We start from the raw sequence: 23,190 nt of genomic DNA on the forward strand, positions 1-23,190 counted from the left end.
TGGTTGTTCAGTATTTCTTGCTTCATCATAAAAAAGAAGCAGAGGCAGGTAGCGACCTCTGGTGGTTGACTTGTAAACACCAACGTTTCGTTTTATAGTTGCGTTCTTCTAAAGTAAACTCACACATTGTTGCAGCTATTGTACTTTTTCTCTTTATGTGCTGGGGAAAATGAACAAACAGTGAGTCTTTGGTTTGTTTAAGGAGCAACAGTTTTATTTTAGCTGTGACAAAAGGAAAACAAAACAAAACAGTTGCCTCCTCAGAGTCTAAATGTACATGTTCAGGATTAAAGTGCAGAATTGTTTTCACAGCTTGTGTAAAAAAACTTAAATAAGACCAAAAAAAAGAAAGAAAAAAGAAATCTAACAACAAATCTAATATATAATATTAAAATATCAAAACTGACAATTTAGATCTGGAGAATATAAATATGATACAGAACAAGATGAAATCCAGTACAACATAGCATCAGCAATAATGTTCAATCCACACGTGAATCAGGCTATCACTTATGATACCTTTAGAAGAAAAAAAAAAGGAAAATCGGTTTATGTTTTTAGAGTCGTTGGCAAGGCTAGCTTACAACAAAGGCACAGCATTGTTCAGAGGTAATGATCCTTTGCAAAGAGGTGCTGCTGAAGCATTCTTGTTGACCATCAATGTGTCCTCACAGACGTGCATGTAACATGCTCGACGTGGCTCAAACAGGGATGGAGACAGAAACATGGCAAAGCCACTCATGTACAGTGCATGCCCACGGACGAACACATCAACCAAGAGGGGACTGTTTCACAGAAGCGTGTCGTGTGTTATCAGCGTTTACTTTAAACAAGTTTGCATGCTGAGTTTCTTATTCTGTTAGTGTTACGTGCTGATTTTCTATAAAGCTGCTGGATTGTGAAGTAAGCTCCAGAAAGTTACGGCCCTGAGCCAAAAGAGAGTGAGGAGAAGGTGAGACAGGCCGCCAGGTTAAGTGCTCTATTATGAAAAGTGACCAGCAGAAGCTGCAGCCTCCAGGGGCATCACACGTAAAACCAAGCGGTCACAAACGACGCACAACATCATTCACAAAGGACCAGTCTGTAGGCAGCAGGCGGAGCTGGGGCTTCATATCCTCCTGGTAGCAAAGATGGCAAAACCCTGTTTCTTAGGAGAATTCCGACTTTAACATGGAAAATATAATCAATATTTCCACTGATGTATAAATTTAACATCGCAGAGGGATCAAACATGCAGTTTTTTTAAAAAGCTGAACCGTGCACAAAAAAGATAACTCCTTACATGATCCAGTTTGCTATCAAGAGGATGAATTCCCCAGATCCCATTTTTACAGTTTAAAGGCTCCATCAGTGTCTTGCATTCATATGTTTCAACCTGAACTGACGTAATTTATTTCCATATCACAAGTAGCCCAAGAGGAAATTAATAAACATGGCTTCAACCAGCCATTTGGTAATATAGTGCAAATTAAAGTACTCAAATCTATACAAAAAGATCTCAGAGGATACATATATATCTATATATGTATGTATATAAACAAGAAATGCTGTGGTTTTTTTCCTTGTTTCATTTTTAGCCTGGCTTCATCTGATGACTTTTTTTTTCCATTCTGTTTTCTTATTTAAAGTCACAATATTAAGAGACAAAGAAAGCTCGGCTCAGAAGCTGGACAGACCTAGCTAGTATATCATGCAGCTTGTCAAAACAACAGGAAGAAAGAAAGAAAATAACAGATTAAAGACAGAAATCTCATGTTAGAAGGTGCAAGAGAGAGATTTTGACCAAGGGAGGAGATTATTTCTGGGGGAGTGCACATATTTATGCAATACAGGCAAACTGACATACAGATATGCACAGTGATATTTACAGGTAGCTGTTACATATAAACAAAAGTGTGGGTCATCCACAGGAAGAGAGAGGAAGAGAGACAGATATGTGGACAGACAGCTGACATGATGACACAGTACCATGGATATTATCCCCACTCCTGAACTACAGTGCAGCACATGAGATGAAAGTGAACAATTAATGACAAATCTATTGCCTTCAGAAATATATCGCATAATCTGAGTTGAACATAATATGCAAATTTGGTTCATTAATAAACCTTGTTCTGACACTGATATACTGGGCTCTTTGCACAGCAGCCATTACAGGCTGCACTAGGAGAATCACAGCTGTGATTAATAGCTGAGTTTTAGCTCACTCAGATTCAGGGTGCTTGCTGTTTCACTGTCCACACTGTCCACACTGTGACGTGAACTGGATGGATCACACCGTTAATGTGATCATTAACACATCATGGTGGATGGACATGACATGGTACTGGAGGTTAACACAACAGTGCCTACTATGTAACAAGAGTTGCTAGTGTTGCTAAAAGTGAGGGTGATGCTATGTTGTCCATATCTGCCATTGTTGGGTCCACTTTATCTGACAAAAAACATTGTTAAACTGAGCGAACAACCTTGTTGGAGAGCTCAGTTTGAACAGTGCAGTGTGAATCACTAAATTCAATCTAAAACTGTACTTAATTAGGATAAAAAAATCCCATGTTTTAGCTCCCAGAAATTCTTTTATGGTTTTAATATCAATTTATTTTTTATCTCATCTATTTATTAGTCACAATCCCTGGATTTATGTTTCAGAAATTTCAAGTGTTTTTATTAACTTTAAATATAGGTATAAATAGGAAACTGAATGCACAATGACAACATCTCAATTGCTGCTGCTCTTGCACAATGAAATAATTTGTTAGATTCTGTAGGATTATGTGTTTGACATAGTTTTTTAATTAAACGTCGCCTATAGTGTTTCCCTCTGGGACAATTAAGTTTATCTTGAATCTATAACACTAAGTGTGATTTGATTGGCTAGAGCCTGTACTGGAATAACAAGATTTGATTGGCTGATGCTTGAGATCACGCTTGGAAAGAGTCAGCAGAGATGCTGCTCCATTCAAAGTGAATGAGACGTGTTTAAATCCATCATAAAACCTCTGCTTCTCTGGCAAAACATGTCAAAATGGCTGCTGTGCAAAGGGTCCATCAGATAATCCAGTATGAAAAGGCTGAATAATGCCAGGGAATATTAATTCAATGGTGGGGAGATGATCAAGGAATATGGTGATGAGATTCCTCTTATCTCTGATGCTAAACGTCTGTGGCCTGCTCTCAAATTACGACTCTCCTCAATTTCAACTCACCAGGCAATAAAAATATGGCAATGTCGCATATATAAAATATGTCTGTACATTTACAGTATTTAAAACATTTACAATGTTGCTAGCTATGTACACTGATACAAATACATGGTGCTATGTGAATGTTGACGTGTTACACTAACTGCTCTTAAAATTAGACAAAGTACCGAATGTATGCCGATAATGTGTACCTCAGTGTAAAGTCAGTGCTATACAATGAATGAGGGAGTGGAGCAGAGCTGCAAGGACAAGTAAGCCTGAGGTCAGATGGACACAATGCAGAAGCAGGATCTAACCTGGCAGCAGTTTTTACACCCATGCACTCTTCAATGAGCCATTTAAAGCTGAAAGATTTAGTTTGATTTGCACAAGTGGAACGACAGAAGTATCTCATCTCGACACACAGGCCCCATCTCCTACACATTTTTCATAAATTCAGTTTTAGGATCCAAACCAAAAATAAAAGCAAAATCAAACTCACACAGAAACACCTGCAAACACATAGTGCACAATTAGAGGCCCAGAGTGAGCAAGCTGAAGGTTTGCTTTGACCATGAGGATTTACACACTACAGTTCACTACAGCATATTCTTGAATGGCGTGATCGCTTAAGTTAAATCTGCATGATTCAGAAGCTTGAATGGTTTTAAAGTTGGGTGTGATTGCATGACATGTTCACTGTAGCACTGAGTGCCGCAGAAACAGGCTATCATGGTTCGCGTCTCTTGATTTGAATGAATTCTAGTGTCTGTGGCTTTTCACATCCACATTTTCCCCCTGAGTCTGTTCAGTAAGCCTGAGCCATTCTGAGCCCGCGTCAAACATGGAGGGGCATTCACACGACTCCTCCAATCACTGCACCACCTGGCGCAGGCAGTCGCTGCACTGGTGGGACGAGTTCTACCTTCCCGCGCCTCCTGTTGTGTTCAGTGCTACTCCAGCTGCTCAGGGTGGGTGTGAAGGCCGTTTTCAGGGCGCCTGATGCTGTGGTTGTCCCAGAAGGCCTTGTGCAGAACGTCCAGTTCAGAAACTACAGGGAGACCAATGTCCAAGTGCATCTTAAGGTTCTCCAGCCACTCCTCCAGCTTGGTGAAAGCAGGGCTATGGAATAAGAAAGCAGGTATTTTTTATTTATTAATTAAATCAACTCAATAAATCAGTTTAAGAACCACAAACTGATTTAAATTTCGCTCACTGGTCACTTTATAAGCTATATCTATTCCACTGCTTGCTCATGCAAATAACTTCAGCCAATCACATGGCAGCAACTCAATGCATTACGGATTTAGACACGATGACGACGACCTGCTGAAGTTTGAAATGAGAATCAGAATGGGAAGATAAATGTGCTTTCAGTGACTTTGAACGTAGCATGATGGGCTGGTCTGAGTTTTCTTTTTAGAAAATGGTGATCTACTGGGATTTTCACACACAACCGTCTCTAGTGAGAAGATTTACAGTTCTCTGGAAAAATGCTTTGTTAATGCCAGATAATAATTGCAACAGTAGCTCCGATAATAATAATGTGTTACAACCAAGTATGCTACCTTGAAGCAGATGAGATACAGCAGGAGAACCACACTGGGTGGCCTTCCTACTTACTACTACCAACTACTTACTTCCTACTTTATTAGATGTCCTGTGTACTTAATGAAGTGACCAGAGTATATTGGGCTACAAAAAACAGATTTCCCTGACCTTAGAAAAAAAGATCTAATGTTTACAAAAGATAAACTGTCTCTTTAGGTTCAGTAAATATTTTTGTGTGAATCTATTGGGATGTCTGACCGTTTGTCTGCATCGAGGTCACAGCATACAGCAGCCATGGGGAAGAAGGCAGGGGGACAATCTGGGGGACAAAAGTGCTCCAGGAAACCAGACACATTTAGTCCAAAGTCCATCGCCCTGGGGAGGTAGTCTGGGTCTGCATTCACCCTGCCAATTATCTGGAGGGTGAGAAAAAGACAGAAGAGTTAAATGGGGAGGTCTAACAGGGTGCGCGCCATCCTGTGAAAACCAGTAAACCTTTCAAACAGAAGCTCATAGTCCCCACGAGACCATAATCGCTGTTTGTCTGTCTGTCAAAAACCACAAGAAGACTACTTTGCTTTTCTGCTCTCTCTAATCACCGCACTATTTTCTGACAGATCCAGGCCATCTATGGCTTTCCAGTGACTGAACCAATCTGTGGATGGTCTGAGGCGCGGCCAAAAAACCGACCACACTTCCCCTCCAGATACACATGGAAATTTATACTCGTGAAATTAACTGGAAATTAACCGTTTAACTTAAAACCTTCAAAAAAAGGGCTGAACTTTGGCCTTATTCAGCACGAGGTAAAAGTGCAGAACACACTTTAGGGCTTTCATATCAAGTGACGAGTAATGCTTTGATACATTAAACATAAAAATCATAAAAACATTCAGTCAAGTAATCTCTAGGAACTCTTACCTCACAGAGCATAATGCCAAAAGAGAAGATGTCTACTTTCTCATCATAGCTCTTCCCTGAAAAGTACAAATGGAACAAATTGAATTTAGGAGGAATGCAACACACGATCAACAACTGTAGCACTGCAGTGACAGTATTTCTTTTTATATGTTAACAAGTGAATATGTATAACGGAATAAATCTGCAGTGGCATGAGTGTTCCAATAGCTCATACCGTGAATCATCTCAGGAGCCATCCAGTACGGATTTCCCACCACCGTGTACCTCTTCCTGCGGTCGGGCTTCTTCAGACCTGGCAGTTTACCCTGCGACAATTTCTCCTCGTGCTTGTCGTCGATCATGAGCCGGGCCAGGCCAAAGTCTGCAACCACCACTGTGTTATCCTACACAAAGAAAATGAATCATAAAAAATAAATGTTAGGCTCCAAGTGCACATTTTAGCTGTCACTACAAGATTCAAATTAGCAGTGTATGTAGCAATGAAATGCTTCTTTTTTTTTTTTAAAGTTTGAAATCTAGATATGAGAATCTACTAAGATTCTGATATCATAGAAATGAGAAAACTTCAGATGTGAGTTGTACAATACAAACTTTATTTCATGATCTTTCTGGTTGAGTTGACTAAGCCGCTGCTGCTGTGTGGACCATGTTGTAAGAAGGCTTAGTTAACTCTTACAGCGAGTGCTAACAAAGCTCTCCTTTATTCTTGCATCATCCGCAAATGACAGGTGCACTGTTCTAAATCCTCAAAGAAAACATGCGGCACATGCACAGGTATGTCCACAAACATACATACTTACAGGACTATACATGTTCTTACCTCTCGGACGAGACAGTTGTGTGAGTTCAGGTCCCGGTGGATTATGTTCATGGAATGCAGATATGACTGAGTGACAGAAAGCACAGGAGAGAGAGAAAGGAGGAGAGAGGACAAAAAAAACACAGAATTAAGCCTTCAGTGGTGATCTCAAACACATGCCAAGAGAAACAATCCTGCCTTGTTTTATCTCAAGTAGCTGGTGCTGTAAATACAATAATCCAGTCATGCACGATATTCATCATTGTTCTTCTATCAGTGGAAAACATTGGTAAGCCATGACCTAATCCTGCAACAATTACATTGTGGCTGTGGCACCAATCTGCATGATTCTGTGTACTGAGACAGAAAACTAAATCCAAACTTGTAATTGGTTTGTGTGTGTGTGTGTGTGCGCAAATGAATGTGTTATGTAGTATAATGCTTTGAGTGTGCACATGCATATTCATTCATTTGTACTCACCATCCCAGCAGCGATGTCCTTGGCAAAACTGACCCGCTGGTTCCAGGGATAGTTGCTGTCCTGTGAGGGAACAAAACAAAATCTAATTAAATCTGTCAAAGAAAATAAGCATTGATGTGTTTAAATCCACATGCTGACCAGCTCTCGCTCACACCAGTTTAAGAGGAACCAAAGTAGAAGGACACTACTCCGTGTTACTCAGGCGGAAGTAAACACAACGCAAATCTCCATACTTCCTCTACTTCCCCACTCGTCTTCAGAATAAGACACGCCCACTGATGATGTCAGGGTTTGTGAGGAAGAACCAGCTCAGAACTAACTTTTCAGGTTCCAAACCAACTTTTTGAGTTTTTCAGTCTACACACAGTAGCTGGTTCAAAATCTACTAAAGTAGTAATATTTGCTTCTTGCACTAAGTTTTAAGCGATGTTATGGTTTCCTAGTTAATCTACATTATTTTCAATAACATGATTTCTAAGTGTCATTTATTTGTTAAATCTGTTTCTATGGGACTTTTACCTTTCACAATACACCATCTTTTTTGCATATAAAACTTAAATCCTTAGAGTTTTTAAAGATTCTTTTAATTTTCTGTGTTTCCAATGCACATGAAGACAGTCTGATGCAAAACCCACCTAATGACAATGTACATAGCAGGAAATATTCATGATTGTGTGGGCCATGTACTCCACTCTCACCATTTTCTTGATGATTTCTCTCAGGGTGCCTCCTTTGATGTACTCTGCGATGAAGTTGAGTCTCTTGTCCTTGTAGAGGACTCCGATGAACTTGAGTACATTAGGGTGATCCAGGCAACGCATGACCTTCACCTGCAGAAACAGAGCAGAGAGAAAGTATTTATGAGACACAACCTGACAATCTTAATCTATTACTACTTCTCTGCTCATTATTGTTGTGCTTTCTTCTTACAAATCAATAAAACAACACCACAGACTGGGTTGAACATTAATGTGGAAAAGTGTATGAATTTATGAGCTTTGGGTGAAATAACCTTTAAATGAAAAGTTCAATATGTGAGAACATTTCAATCACTTTGCCTTATCTTAGTTAAGCTCAGCTGGCTTCAGTAACTATGCAACCATTAGAGTGGCATTAATCTAACTCTTGGCAAGAAAGTCATAATATTGGGTGCATAAAATAATTATAAATGATACCAATTCGAGTAGAGAATTCAAACAAAACCTGACAGTTTTTAGTTAGACAAAATTGTACAAGCCACACACTGATTTTTCAGCACAGACATTGAAATGTTTCAGCAGGAAGAGCCACAGGTGTTACTCATAACCTTAACGATGTTTCAGTTAAGTTCGAACTCAGCCAACACAGGTGTTGTTAATTAAGGTAATCAAGACCTGTTCTATTTAGATATAGATTGTATTAGAACATTGTGATCAGTAACACTTGTGTTTTCACTTTAAATAGCTGCTGTGAAACAGGATTTTAGGTCACCTACGTTTCTATTAAGCATTCAGATTGAAAAAATTATTTTTATTATTATCATAATTAGATATCTGCATGAACACAGAATCTCTGCTACTTTAGACTCCACTAGTTTAATCTCCACTAAAACAAAAGTTTTGTCCCATGATGAGTTCTTTTGTTACTGTAATATTCTACAAATCAGATTTGTTTTAGTGAGTTCTACAGTTTTTTACTTCTTCATTTTCATAACAGTTTGGATGGTTCACTGCTGCAAAGTGTGCTTTAATAGTTTACATGTGCTGCTCAGAGCATTTCTCTGACACCTCATAAAATACTCCCCTGTGTGGAGGAGGAGGAGGAGGCACATCGGTCTTATGCACAAACATAAATCAGAATTACTACCATTCCAAGTCTCATGATGTCTTAGTTTGAAATGCTTGGTACATTCCAGTCTAATTATCACCAGGGAGGCAGTGAAGCACCGAACAAGATCACGAGACCTGGACCACCAGCAAACAAACTGCCAGAAGGAGCTGTAATCACACTTTATTGTAGTTAAGTTTTATTTTATAGACTCCTTCTTTTACTGTGGCGTCATCCACACCAATTACAAACCAAAGATTGTTAGCGCAGAATAACAAAACCCTCACACATACTGTACATAATCACAGTCAAAGGAGAACAATTAAATCAGAAGGTTTTTATCTTGAGTCAGTGAGTCTAACCTCGACTAAACCTCTACTTTAAACTTCTGTACATGAGTCACCCTATGGTATCTTATCCAATTAATGGAAGGGCAGGAGTAAGTTGACACTTTGGGAGGAAGGTTAAACAGATTTGGCTCATCATTTTTTGCAGAGACAGAGCTTTTTCCAATTTTTGAGGTATTTTTTTTAAAATCTTTTTTTCCTTTATTTATTCAGGAAAAACAACTGTTTCTCAGTCATGTTCCCACACATACAGAAATACTTGATAAACCACAATCTAGATCCTTGTCAGGGAAAAAGAATTTTCCCTCTTGGTCCAGATATTTGAACCTAAAGTTTTCAGTAAAAACAAAACACAACAAAAAGAAAATGTGGTTCTCATTTAATTTGAAGTCGATTTATTTAAGAAAATAAAAATTTAAATAGATTATAAGATTATAGCCAAAGACACATTTTCATATTGTTTTCCCTTGGACGGGTCTATGGTCCTTAATAAATAGGAATAAGTTAGATAAATAAAACAAAACATAGCAGCAATAACAGACAATTCTGCAGATGATGCATGCAGAACTGTGAACTATTGTGTTCCAGGTTCTTTTTAATATATTCTCGCAGTGGAAGAAACTTTTTATATATCAAAACAGAATCAATATATTTAAAAATACATTATATATACATTATCGTCTGTGTAGATTCTCCTTCACCCATAGTTATAGTTATAGTTTTAAGTCTCTTGGATTCAAGGACATCATCAAGAAATATACATCCAGGTGCTACTTTTGGAGAACTTAATTGCGTCCTCAGTAATGCAACATCTGCAATTTTCCTCTTCCTCTTACCTCTTTCAGGAAAGTTTTCTGTGTCTCGTCATCAAAGCGAATCAACTCCTTCATCACCATCACCTCCCCTGTCTCCCTGTGAGTCACCTGTAAACACACACATTGATGTAAGCAATTCAAGTTGAGCAATCAGCTGGGAAACATTTACCATAAACATTTGGTTAAGACATTGATATTTAACCTACTGAATGTCAGTATGGACATTCTGAAAGATCCATGATTTGCTAAAACCACAAACATTTACCTCCAAGGAATTCACCACAATGCTGCCATCTTCTGGCTATTTTCTGTATGACGACATTGAATGCTGCACATGAAAGTGTGTCTGCCCTTATTTTACCTTAATGGCTTGTCCGAAGCAGCCCTTTCCCAGCACCTCTCCGTGGATGAGGTCCGATGGGCGGAAGATGCGGTGCGTTCGGTTTGAAACGACACGGAGTGATTCTGATCGATTGATATCTTTCCTCTGTGAGATGGGAGACGCTGCGTTGCTCGAGCCTGGAGACTTATCAATGCTGCAGCTCCGTCTGTGAAGAGAAAAGGGAGACAGGATGAAGAGGATGCAGCTGAAGTGAGATTATTACAATACTATTCTTATTTCAATACTTCGATACTTTAGAGGCTTTCCTTTGACATTTTTATTGAACACAACAAGAGTAAATGCTAAGAATTTGGTGAGAAGCATTTAATATAATCACTTATATTCACATATTGAATCTATACAATATTAAGCAATGTAAAAGGTTAAATTGAATGAAAAATATGTTGCTGACAGATAAAAAAAGGCCATTAGGGGAGTTTATTGGCAGAAATTGAACATACTACACATTATAAAACTTAGAAAAGGCTTTTTTATGTACTTGAGGCAAGGGCCTTGCTTTACAGTGGCAGCATCTTGTAGCACCATGTTTCTATAGGAGCTGAAAAGGAATAACGGCCAGTTTGCATTTCTAGCTTTTAAGGAGAAGCAAATAAACATGAATAACATCCATTCTGGTATTCTCAGGCCACCATAGTTCCCTGATGTGCTAAGGAGAAGAAAGAGTGAGGGGAGGTGTCCTCTGTTTGTTACAATCTCCAGTCTCACGATTAGATGTAATGTCACTATTTCTTATAAACACTTTAAGTCGTGTTTCTTACGTGATGATGCGTGATCTGAGGTTGCTGATGTCTGAATTGGGGGGCTGAGTGATGGGCAGGATGGGACTGGGTCCATCAGACAGAGGGAAGGACAGGGGGTCGTTCAGTTGTTCTTCAGCCTCTGAAGAGCCTCCCTCGTGCCCCAGACTGTGAGGGTCGTGTTCGATGGTGAGCTGCAGCAGACGACTCGTCTCCTGGATCAGCAGGTCGATCTGGAGGAGGAAGAGGAGGAGGAATTCAAATCAGAACTTGAGTGCTTTCGGCCAGCTGAATAAATAGTCTAATGGATGAAGTAAAGCTTTTTAACACTCAGCTTGTATCTGTTTATTCAGAGTGTTGCGATGAGAAATTCATTCTGCTGCTTAATGTCTCCGGGATGAATAAATATTTCATTTCACACAGAGAAATACTGAGTCTGCTGCACTTGTAGCAAAACCATTAGCAACACAGGAACTAGATATTAGGTAGATCACAGTGAATTAAATGACATTAACTTTTCCTGTTCATCTACTGTCTAAAATAAGTATATTGTATTAGATAAAACTATGAAAGTATTAAGCAGACCTTTGTCAACAAGTATATATTATTATTATTGTTTTCCACCCCATTTTCATTTTTATTTCATGAAAAAACTCAAACACAAATAATTATTATATAAAAACTACAAGTAATCAAGCAGCAATATGTAATTTTATGTCATTGCTATTACTAAACAAAATATGTTTTGCAATAATTGTAAAAATATGTTTTAAATTCGGTGAGTGAAATCAGTTTTCCTACATTTGGTAAGAAACAAATATGTTATTTTGTGTCAAAGTGAGGATACATATTTTTGTGGTATAGGTCCTATTAGGACCTAAATTAATATGGAATGGAGTCTCCCCATTGTGGCACATTAAAATCAACCACTAGGATGAGTATTTTAAATCACTCACGTAACATGTAATGACTTTAACCTAAATGATAATTGAAATTGTTCTTCTATTATTGAGTGCTTTCGTCATGCAGTGTACAATAGAATCGTACATAATCTCACCCCTAACTTCAGTATCTTAAGCTCAATGGACTGCAGTTTGATTTGCACATTTACAGTATAATATTTCAGTAACACTGACAGTGTGAGTAGTGAATACCTCATCTAGAGGAACATTGTGAATGGGCGTCCCATTGATTTCTAGTATTTTATCTCCAACATGAATGGAATTCTTCACGTCTGGGCTGATGCAGTCTGTGTCCACCCTGGATAATGAAGAAGAACAGGGAGATAATAAATGACAAAGAACCTTTGTAAGACATGATTCTTTATCACCATTCTCAGCTGATTTGAATATCTGTGAGAGAGTTAGATTTTCCTTTACATTTTAAATTAGTCCTTCATTTTTAATCCTCTCTCTTCTCCACAGTCTCACCTTTGCTCCCTCTCTTTCTTACTCCCATACAAACACAAAGTGACATTTTACCCTGAAAAACATGCAAACACAGAGAGAGAAACCAGGTGAAGCAGACTCACTGTGAGACTCGGACAGTGTGTCCATGATCAGGGTTGAAGCCGTTGGTCGGGCTCAGTGGCTGATCGATGGCCACAGAGAAACCTCGCCCTCTGCGTCCATTGTTGCCCTCGGCAGAGGCTGGGATGGACACCAGTGTGACCGTGTGAGGGATTTTTGAGCATGGAGAGTCTGGCACCGGGGTAACGATGGTCTGGTAGTAACAGTGACCACTAAAGGAAGAGGAGATACAGATGAGGCGGGGAATGGTGGACAGAATGTAGGAGGGCCAAAGAAAGAAAATATGAATCCACGTGAGGTTTTCGTGGCTCCACAAGCACCAAAGCAATCAAAAGAGAAACGTTGTGTTCTCGTTACAACAGTTTTCACAGCATCACATGTTGTTGACAGGATGTTGGTTTAGAACTGTACATTCATTGTTCAGAAGTGAAAGTCACCATGACCATTGATAAGTCAAGTTCTGTTTTTTACAAACATGACTATTTCCCCCGAAAACACTGAGAATGCTGGGAACTTGACTCCTGAAACAACTGAGGTGATTTATAACTTTAAAACACATTAGTGCTGAAACCTAATCTCACTGAGCTTCATTTTATTGAACACAAAGCAAATATCGCCCCGTCCTTAACAGCAATTTATGTGTAGTTCCTTGTCTGCTTCCCTCTCTGTAAATGTGACTAAATCACAGAGGACACAGAGAAGAAGACAGGGGACGCTGTGTCTCCGTCCTTTTCAGCTTGTTATTTACAATAAACTCAGTTTTGAAGCCTAAGGTGGTCACAATAATAATAATACTAATAATAACAACACAACTCTGGGGCTACACAAGTTAAGAACCATATGAACCTAAAATATTTATTGCACGTAAAAAAGTGGCTTTGAACATGACATTTTCAATTAACCTTTTGAATTTACCTTAAAATAACTATAAATTACTGTATATTGCCTGTGTTATATTTCTGCCATTGCCAGATCATGAGCGGGACAGGAAGTCAGTCACTGTTACAACATTAAAAATGTTATTTTCTGAATAAAAGCCTCTATTTTGTTATTTTTATTTTTTGTTTTTTATAATAATTTAGTGCCATAATCGTAATTGAAACACAAGTTTTGATTAACTGCACAGCCCTAGTAGAGATAAAGCTTTTCATAGGTCTGATCTGATTTCACTAACTGGGTTGGGTCATCTGCAGATTCAGACACCAATTCTGATACCAGAGAACTCTTCTTTAATATTATTGTTGTTGTTGTTGTTGTTGTTGTTGTTGCTGGGATTATGTGTAAGATTACACGGCACTGAAACTGAACAGTTTAGTGTCAGCTGATATTTAAAGACCTTACATCCAGTCAGAGTTTGTTCTTAAATTTCAGATTTACTACAGGAACCTTGTTTTTAACAATATGGACCGTCCCATCTCCTGTGCAAACGTGCATACATCATATATGTCATTCATAGGAACATCAGACTACGACTCAGGCCTGGATTTTGATCAGATCAGTCTGTGGATCCCTGGCATCAGTCCAGGAGCTGATAAGGCACTTAAGTCCACATCAACAATGCTGATAATGAATCAGTCCAATCTCTGAAGTAAGACCCGACAGACTAATGATGATCATTAACTTCCTCATTAGAATCTATAGCTTTATTGATGGAGATATTGTCACAGAGTCTGTAACTGCAGTTTATAAGTTAATACACACGATCTGCTCTGAAATAACTCTTCCTGGGAGGTTTTATCTGCAACACATTTCTTTTGCAATCCATCTGGTTGAAAACTCCAGTTTAGAAGAGACCAAATGCACCAAAATCCAATAAAATAAACTCATACAGTATGTGCACGTCAAAAAGTGTGATTGCTCTAATTTAACACTTTTTTTTTTACCACATTTTGTTTTCATTTCAACAAGTCCTTTGAAGTCAAAGATTAACTATATAAATTTCAGATTGTGTCAGTTAACAGCAGCTTTAGTGTCTGCTTTGTGGTCTTTGCTGAACTTCAAAGGGACGTCAATTGGATTATATTTTGGCAGAAGAGAGACACAAGGACGAGTTGGACAAGTTACAGGGAAATACAACACAAAGCAAAGCAGTGAAAACTGCATTATGCCGTGAAATTACATTCATTCAAAAAAGGTGTACCTCTACAATATGTTTTGATTTAGTTAATATTGCACTATGATACTACACTGTGTCATGACTTAGCCTCACCAGTAGAGTTTGGATCTCTCCACCAGAGCGTATGTGTCTCCATCACCGATGAACGTCCTGCAGTTCAGACAGCTGAAGCACTCAGGATGATATTTCTGTTCACCTGCGACCTGTAACACAAAGAACCAGTTTTTAACCTCACACTGAGTGACAATGAAATGATGAAAATGTGGTGTAAATGGATGTCAGATAAAGTTCTCTCTGTTGTGGAGAGAAAGCACCAGTACAAAAGAAATCAAGACCTCCTAACAGCATTTGTGATGTGACCAGAGCAACAGTGAACATGAGGCTTCAATAAGTGGAATGACAGTAGGGTGAGGTCTGGTTGCCAAGGGTAATACTGAATTAGAAGCTGGGGGATTGAGTTTACCGCAGCCAGATCTCTTTCCAGAGCTTACGGCAGTTTAGAAAAAAAAAAGGGACTTGACTTATGGCTGAACAACAAAGAGGGCAATGAGAGTAGATTAATCACACTGGCAGATCGGGGGACACAATGGTCCTGCTGAAGGTTTCAGGCCTGGGTGTTCTTCAGACCAACAGGAGGAGAGGAAAGATACCACACTCGTGCCGCTGTTCATTAAATCTGTGTCCTTGCTTGTAGTGACTCTGAAGATTTAGTGGCCCTCACCTTCACATATCAATACTGACCCTTTTAACTCCTTAAGGTACATTTTGACCCATTGATGCAAATGACCCACCCGCTCAAACCCACCTAATTGTCTTTATGATTAAACATGAGCTACACTTAATACTTTGAGTGGCAGAAAGATGTGGAGGGAGCAGCAGGTCCCCATGACTGCATCTCAACTGCAATAATCTGCAATGCTAATTCAGTGTACAATGACTGTGAGGAGGGTCAGGGGACGCAGGACTGCCCAATAAACAATAATCAATTAAATGCTAACGTAAAACCAAAGAGAAAACACATGTACTTGCATTATATTTCCTTAGTAATGCAAGATATTTACAGCCGTTAAAATGAGTCATATAACCAAGCAGTCAATCAACAGAACACAAGCAAGTCATTATTTTAACAGCCTGGTGATTGTGGTTATTTCTAGAGCCGCAACTATCGATTGTTTTCATAATCGATTAATCTGTCGATTATTTTCACGATTAATCGAGTAATCGCTTGGTCCATAAAATGTCAGAAAACGTTAAAAAAATGTCGATCAGTGTTTATCAAACCTGGAAATGATGATGATATTCTTGAATGTCTTGCTTTGTCCACAAAGCAAAATGATTGCGTTTGAATGATTTCTTTGGTATATGGAGCAAAGAAACAAAGAAAATATTCACATTTAAGAAGCTGAAACTTGTTTTAATAATGAAAAAAGGTTCAAACCGATTAATCGTTTATCAAAATAGTCGATGATTCATTTAGTAATCGATTAATCGAGTAATTGTTTCAGCTCGTTATTTCTCAAGAAAAATATCAAACTTGTTTCCAGCGTCTTAAATTTGAGTATTTGATGCATCTCCTTTGTTATTTGTGACAGAAAATATAATAATATTATTTATTTTGCCATGGATACAGACATGGAGCTTTCGTAGCCCTTACAGCAAAATAAAGCGTAACAGACACATGCCTCAATGGCCAATAAAAGCGAAACAAAATGAGGGGAAAGGGAAGAAAATCAGAGGAAAGATTCAATAAAATCATTGTTTAAGGCCATGTGTCTGCTGCCCCACCCGCCTGGGCAAAACTACAACTGCACAACAGATAAGCAGATGCTAAGAGCCGTGAGGCTGCAGGGAGGAAGACACTGTGCCAGTTTATTAATTAACAGCTTTTTGAGTAATTAATTCACTGCTTCCAGGTAAATACGAGGAGGAGAAGATGCTTTTGAACATACAAAATACAACACTTATTTGAGGTTTGAATCTTTCCGTTTGTACAGTACAATGACAAAGGTTTAGTGTCACTAATTGTAATAACAATAGCAAGCAATCAGCTTTAATTTAGGGCCGAGAACGCCCTCCTCTTGACTCTGCATGTTTGTTTTAATGGCCAAGCTGACAACACAAGATCACAGCAGAGAGACTGAGACACAAAGCAGGAGGAAAAAAACAGAGATATAGCAGCTGTGTAATGGGCAGAGGAACCAGACCGGCAGCTGCGGGGCTTAATGTCCATTTTAATTTCTTTATTTGTGCTCCAAACAGCCTCATAAACAATTACTGTCAAACATTGCCAGTGAGTGAAAACACAATGGTTCAGAAAGTAAAAAAGTAAAAGTAAAAAATAACAATCAGAGACTTTAACATTTAAATAAATAAATGCATAAATTAGGGGGGTCTAATGTATGTCAGAGCTGAGAGTTTGGCTCCGTGAGTGAGTGCATGTGTTACGTTAGGTGTCAGCCTACAAATGGTCAGGACAGGAAAAGAGGACAGCTGGAGGGAGATGAAAAGGGCGTGTGGCCCTGCACAACCTGACACGGTGGCTGCCATTTGCTTGTCATGCAGACAACACACGCACACACACACACACACACACAGCTCTGAAAGACAACAGCTGCTGCCCTCAAATTTACGAGACATTTCCTCTCCAAAGAGTTAACGATAAAGACAGAGAGACAGATACACGATGTTACTGTAAATCTTTCAAAAGACAAAATTCAAGACACTCCACGTGAATTAAAGCACCACTGCTTCTGAATTATAATTTTTTTTATCTCCGCTCAGCACAGCATGTGTGTCTAACAAGCCTCTGGGAGTTCTTGTCTTGATTTGTGCATTAGCTCATCAAGGTCATGAATGTGTGACTGCATGTGTTCGCTGCTTGAGCAACATCGTGGCCATTTCTTCTCGCAGCAAACCACAAGGCGCGCACATGTCGCCCTCAGGGAGAAGGGTGAGTGGATCGATGAGGGTCCAGGACAAAATTTTTGTAGAACAATGCTTTCTTCACCGTGGCCGAAGGAGACCTTGGTCTTAGACTTAGACTCCAGTTAAATAAGACATTTAAGACAATCATATCCAGATTTTGAATCTAAAAACACTTACAGTGTTACACTGAGGTCCAGCTCATGTTACATCCTTCCCTCATATGCACACGTCCAATAAAACATCATCTCCTCTTCACTCATCCACATGTATCTTGAAGCGTCCATGGTAGACATGACAGAGGTTTACCCTTGTTCCTAACTCACCTACAGTAGAAACATTGTCAGCTCTTTGCGACCTTCTACATCTCCTCTAAACTCTTAGAGCTTCCAGAAAAGTGGCTGCAGTCTCTGTGTCTTTTGTTCGCAGAACAGAAAAGACAAAGGGAAGGGTTCCTTTTTTAAAAAAATACTTTGCACTTAAGGGTTAAAACCATTGCTCACTACTCGGTTCTCGATGAATAATTGAAGCCAGTGGTGCTGTGCTCACAAAAAAACTAAAAAGCAATAATCACACACAGAGACTGACGTACTGGCATGTCAGTCTCTGTGTGCTTTATTTGTTTTTAACAATTTACGCGTGTGGCCTTAAAAGTTGGCTGTAGCTTTTAATTTTAAGCAATTTGGAGGAATTTATGACTGTGCAGTGATTTCTGCAACACCAAACACTTCAGACAAGTGTCAGTGGGTTTTGTGACATTCCTTCAAACCAGTCACAGAGCACTTTTTCCTGAGCTGAGATCTAAGACATCAAATATTATACATTATATTATGATTTTCTCATGATGTTTTCATTTAGCTGAAAATCTTCTTTGTAGCTCTTTATAAGACAGATATACAGCCAACTGTCTTATCTGTTGATTGGACCAGGCGGCAGATAGATCTGCCATAAACTCATAATATGTCATAGCTTAGCACCTCATAAACCAAAGTGGGAAAGTTGTTGCTGATTGCCTTTTTAAAACAACTTAAAACACTTGTGTGTGTATGCAACTGAATATCTTTGGGGCTTTGACTAAGAAACAATTAGTTATTGTGATAAATCGGGTGTTTTTCAGCCCTGAAGAACAGCTGAACTGTAACTAAAGGAAATAGTCTATTTACTATTTATCTTCTGTCAAATGTATAGTCCTATTGAACATACAAAGGTCACATCATTAGATGTTTTTTATTAATAATTGTGTCAAAAACATAAACAGTACATGTGTTTATATTGAGGAAGACCTCATCACGACCCTGCCTTGACCCTTGGCCTTCACATCTATTTATCACCACTCAAACCCCCGTGACTCCACTCTAACCAAATGTAGCACAATTACCTCATATCATCAACACCACTGTTGCCTCTCCACTAAATGCTCCTTAACCTCACCTTTGATGTGATGCACTCTTTCACTTCCTTCGCTCAGAAACTAAGTCCACATGTGAGGACGCCTGCAAAGTCCACAGACAACATGAGGAAAGTGTTTTTTAAAATGACCTCATAGTAAAAACGTGCACATGGCACCTGATACTCCTCACAGAAGGGGTGGTGGTGGGGGGGGGTCTACAATGAGGTCAGATTGAATGAGGACAGAAAGTGTCAAAGGGAACTCCTCAAGCTTAAAGATGACATGCATGACTAAGATGAAGCTCAAAAGCTGCAATCAACAAAAATAATGACATGATGCTGCCAAGAAAAACCCCTTATACACTTCCCAGCTCCAGCACACATCATTTAGGCAAATACAATTAGAGTGAGAGTCTGAGAGAGAAGACAGTAAGCCACATTCATGCTCTCTGAATGGAAACCCCCTTCTGCTTCAAACATACAGTACCACAGCATACACAGGCCTCCGCTTTAGAAATGCTATTATTGTATTCAGCCTCTTCTGTGAGACTCTTTCTTCCACTATGGTTAAACGTGGCCTTGATTTACAGTGTGACTTGTATGTATGGACATGGCAGCTGTATGTGATAGCACACGTTGAAGATTGCGTTTATCTGAGGAAGAATGCTCTCTAAAAATAGCCCGCGTGCCATGGCTCATCAGTTTTTCATGACACGGTGCTCAGACAGAAAATGAGGAACAAATCTGTGATTTCACTCGAGTTACACTTCTATAATTAAAGGAAAAACAGAGACGAATCTGCAAAAGCAACGGGCACACCATCTCAACCCAACCGGCAGCCTTTTGGGACCAGCTGAAGCCAGATCAGCATCATCATCATCATCATGAGCAGCAGCATCACAGGAGAACAGCCTCACCTTCTTATCTCTTTTCCACAGCCTGAGACAGCAGAAGCTCCAGAAAAATAAGTCTCCCACCATGTCAGCAAGAGCTGGCGTCTCTCCCTGCTGATCTAGCTCATTCCAGTGAAGCAGCCGGTTCACGCTGTCACAACAAAACCCAGGCTGAGAGGCAGAGCTCGGGGTGAAGAGAGTGAGAGAAAGAGGGAGGGAGGCAGGGAGAGAGAGAGAGAGAGAGACCAGCCCACGCCTTTGCAGCTGAGCTCATCCTTGAAACAGTGACACTCCTCCTCACTCCCTCCCCCTCCCACCCTGCCTTCCTCTTCTCTCACTTTTGCTATGACCTCATCGTTTCCTGTTAAGCCCCGCCCCTTCTTGCAAATGTGTCGACTGGCTACTTCAACTGCCCCTCACCCCCTGGTGTCTTCTGTAAATTCCTCTCCCGTGCTGCAATCACATTTTGAAACCAAGAAAATATATCAGAGTGAAACACTTGCAAAATGTGGATATTTGTTTATTTGTTGTGTACTAAATCTTTGGTACACTGTGTGGCATTGTTTTAAGCATTAAGCGGGTAAAATGTCTGGTCACTATATATTATTGTAACAGCTGCAAATCCTGATTATCTACATCATCGATTAGTCTGGAAGTGATTTTTGCAACCGATTAAACAATTAAAATGTCAAAAATTGTGAAACTAGGATTATCGCTTCTGCGTTTGTACAAAGCCTGTATAAAAAGCCTCAAAGTATTTGTGAAATATGGGGTTCACGCACTATATGTGTGCCTTTCAAGTCTTTAAACGGATACATTTTTCATGACTGACAATCAGAAACATAAAGATATTTAAATAAGATATTGTAAATTTTAAACTGGCTACTAACCGGTTTTGCCAAGAACATCAGACATCCTCATTTCACATATTTACAAAATAAGATTCAATAATACACCTTGCAGGCAGCACTAATTGAACAGCTCTCTCTAGATCTCCTCTAACAAATGAAATTCTACATAAAAGTAATAAAATAGGTCCATGTTCAAAAGATAATTAAATGGCTTCATAGTGCCGTGACCCAGTGTGACCACACAGTTAGCTGATATTCACAAACATTACTGCTAATGGTGTTTAAGCCTCACTTTGTCCAACAAGTAGCACTTAAATGTACTTAAATTGAATATTCAACATTATAAATAGTATATTAAATTTCACACCTAAAAGTTACACACTGGAGCTTTAAAGCTTCAAACACTGATTGTGAAACAGTGAAAGGTGGAAATAATTTAATTAAATACATTTTTTCCATCGATAGTTACTTTAGATTCACAACCGTAGCAGAAAGTACACAGCAGATAAACAAGTCAACTGTATCTAAAAATATATATCAAAACCAAAAGCTGAGTTTATGCTGGAACCTCGCTGCCGTGCACAGTCGTGCTACTTGAGGGACTTCACTCCAGCGAGGCTGCTGCTCTCGTCAGTGTTTCCACTCAAGCAAAACAAGTTTCCACAAACCCACAGTCATCCACTTCACAGGCTCCTTCCTCTCTATGTGACCCTATCTGATGCAATTTGAGAGCACGCCCTGATCTCAAATATGAGTGCAGACTCGTGGTTGTGTTTAACAGCTGATCCAGTTGCTAATAACAACAAAGCAAAAATGAACAACCTGATCTCAACAAATAACATTTCCCAACATTTATTACACATGTGTCCTCACTCTGTTTAACAATCACCGGGCGTTTACAGAAACAACTGGCTGATTGTCACCAGTGGGAGTTGATGAACTAAATCTGGGAATTTTCCATTGGTTTGGCAGCAAAACGCTAAAACATCCCGATTTCTCAATACTCAATACCACATATAGCACTCATATACAATATGACAAATATGCAACACCGCCAATGAAGCTAAAAGGTTAAATTATAAAAAAAAAAAATCCACATTCATTTGCAGCACTACATTACAAGTGTAAGGTTTTTTTTTTAATTTGTGGATTTCTTATTTGTGTGTATTTTATCTGTGGTTTTGTTACTTTTTTTCTACCTACATAAAGACCACGGGTGATCAACATGGCACTCAACTGAAAAAGAGTAAAAACAATGAGGTGTATCTACCACATTAAAAACAAGACCAGTAATGGATGAGCTGAGGGGAAAGCACATGTTTTAATCTCAACACATGATTTGAATTTTAGTGAGGGTGCATATGGTGTCAAAAAAAACTTCCAGTGATGCATGGGTACTTTTCATTTCAGGGAAACTTTCTTAGATTTCACTCTCAGCATGTTTTTTGTGCATGTTGCAATCTGTTTTGTTGCAAAACAAAACAGAAACAAAGAAAGTACCCCGGAATCTAACATAACAAGTGAGACTTTTAGCAGATTTTTTAAGATGATAACGAAAGTAGCAAATGTATATATGGTAATGTTAAAAACAAGTGACACCTGATTGTGACATCACCTATAAGAATCGGAAATCTCTCTCTCTCTGAATATTTGGTTGCACCATGTGGATGTTTTGCAAACACAGTTCACAGCAGGCTCCTATTGGACGACAGCAGTTGTCAATCACACTGGAGTCCACTCACACGTGCCAAAATAGTCTATCTAACATATTTTACAGAGCTGAAACTAGCAACGGAGAAGTTTCTGAACAGTTCTTTTTGCATCCAGTGAAGTCGCCACCTAGTGGCAATTCAATATATTCCTATTTAAAATCACATTACTTGGTCCATTTTTATATACTGTCTGTAGTCAGAACAAGAATATTAGGGCCTGTCATCATTATGTCATCATTAACCCACCCTGTACACCTGTCATTCTCACACTTTTTTTATTTATTAACTTTCCCCACAAACTATTTCTACAACTTTATTCTTTTATCCACAGATTAGTCCATATAACTGACATGATGAGTTTTTCCAACTTTCTACCCATTGTGTATCTCCTGCAGGTCAAGAGTTAATAATTCTCTTAATCATTTATTACTCATCCGTGAATAGTATGAAATTATTCATCCACGCAAATCCACTCAAATCGCAGCTCAATCTTTATCAAGTATCTCTAAAACCACTATGTCTGGGTCTCCTCAGGGATTAAAACACTTCAGACTGATAAACAGTCTGAAGTTGTAAAGAGTGTGAAGAGCAGGCTGATGACAAAGATAACACAGAGAAAAACTCTGGACATCTAATGCAAACAGGCCGATGTTTGGCCTCGCTGCCATGACATGTTATAGTGGAGAGAGTGGAGATGGCTGCGATCACTGCACATCCGTCTGTCTGTCTGTCTGTC

At 39.1% G+C, this 23,190-nt stretch overlaps 1 protein-coding gene across 3 annotated transcripts in view; it reads right to left on the reverse strand.

Moving 5' to 3' along the window:
- Positions 1-286: 286 nt before the first annotated feature.
- Positions 287-23,190, reverse strand: part of limk1a (LIM domain kinase 1a) — a 45,471-nt gene continuing 22,567 nt past the window's right edge. For 2 of the 3 annotated variants that reach the window (XM_044032190.1, XM_044032191.1), the window contains 13 exons: positions 14,781-14,890; positions 12,574-12,783; positions 12,197-12,302; positions 11,064-11,275; positions 10,264-10,450; positions 9,924-10,010; positions 7,633-7,764; positions 6,935-6,994; positions 6,475-6,540; positions 5,869-6,037; positions 5,655-5,710; positions 4,992-5,149; positions 287-4,304 (listed from right to left, as the gene is read on the reverse strand). In XM_044032190.1, coding sequence (XP_043888125.1) covers positions 4,136-4,304; positions 4,992-5,149; positions 5,655-5,710; positions 5,869-6,037; positions 6,475-6,540; positions 6,935-6,994; positions 7,633-7,764; positions 9,924-10,010; positions 10,264-10,450; positions 11,064-11,275; positions 12,197-12,302; positions 12,574-12,783; positions 14,781-14,890 — 1,722 coding nt within the window. In that variant the 3' untranslated portion in view covers positions 287-4,135. Of the gene's footprint in view, positions 4,305-4,991; positions 5,150-5,654; positions 5,711-5,868; positions 6,038-6,474; positions 6,541-6,934; positions 6,995-7,632; positions 7,765-9,923; positions 10,011-10,263; positions 10,451-11,063; positions 11,276-12,196; positions 12,303-12,573; positions 12,784-14,780; positions 14,891-19,915; positions 20,121-23,190 lie in introns of those variants that run through there. The other variant, XM_044032192.1, reaches the window with a different exon arrangement.

The sequence above is a fragment of the Solea senegalensis genome, linkage group LG8, assembly GCF_019176455.1.
Source record: "Solea senegalensis isolate Sse05_10M linkage group LG8, IFAPA_SoseM_1, whole genome shotgun sequence".
In the NCBI taxonomy this organism is placed as follows: domain Eukaryota; kingdom Metazoa; phylum Chordata; class Actinopteri; order Pleuronectiformes; family Soleidae; genus Solea; species Solea senegalensis.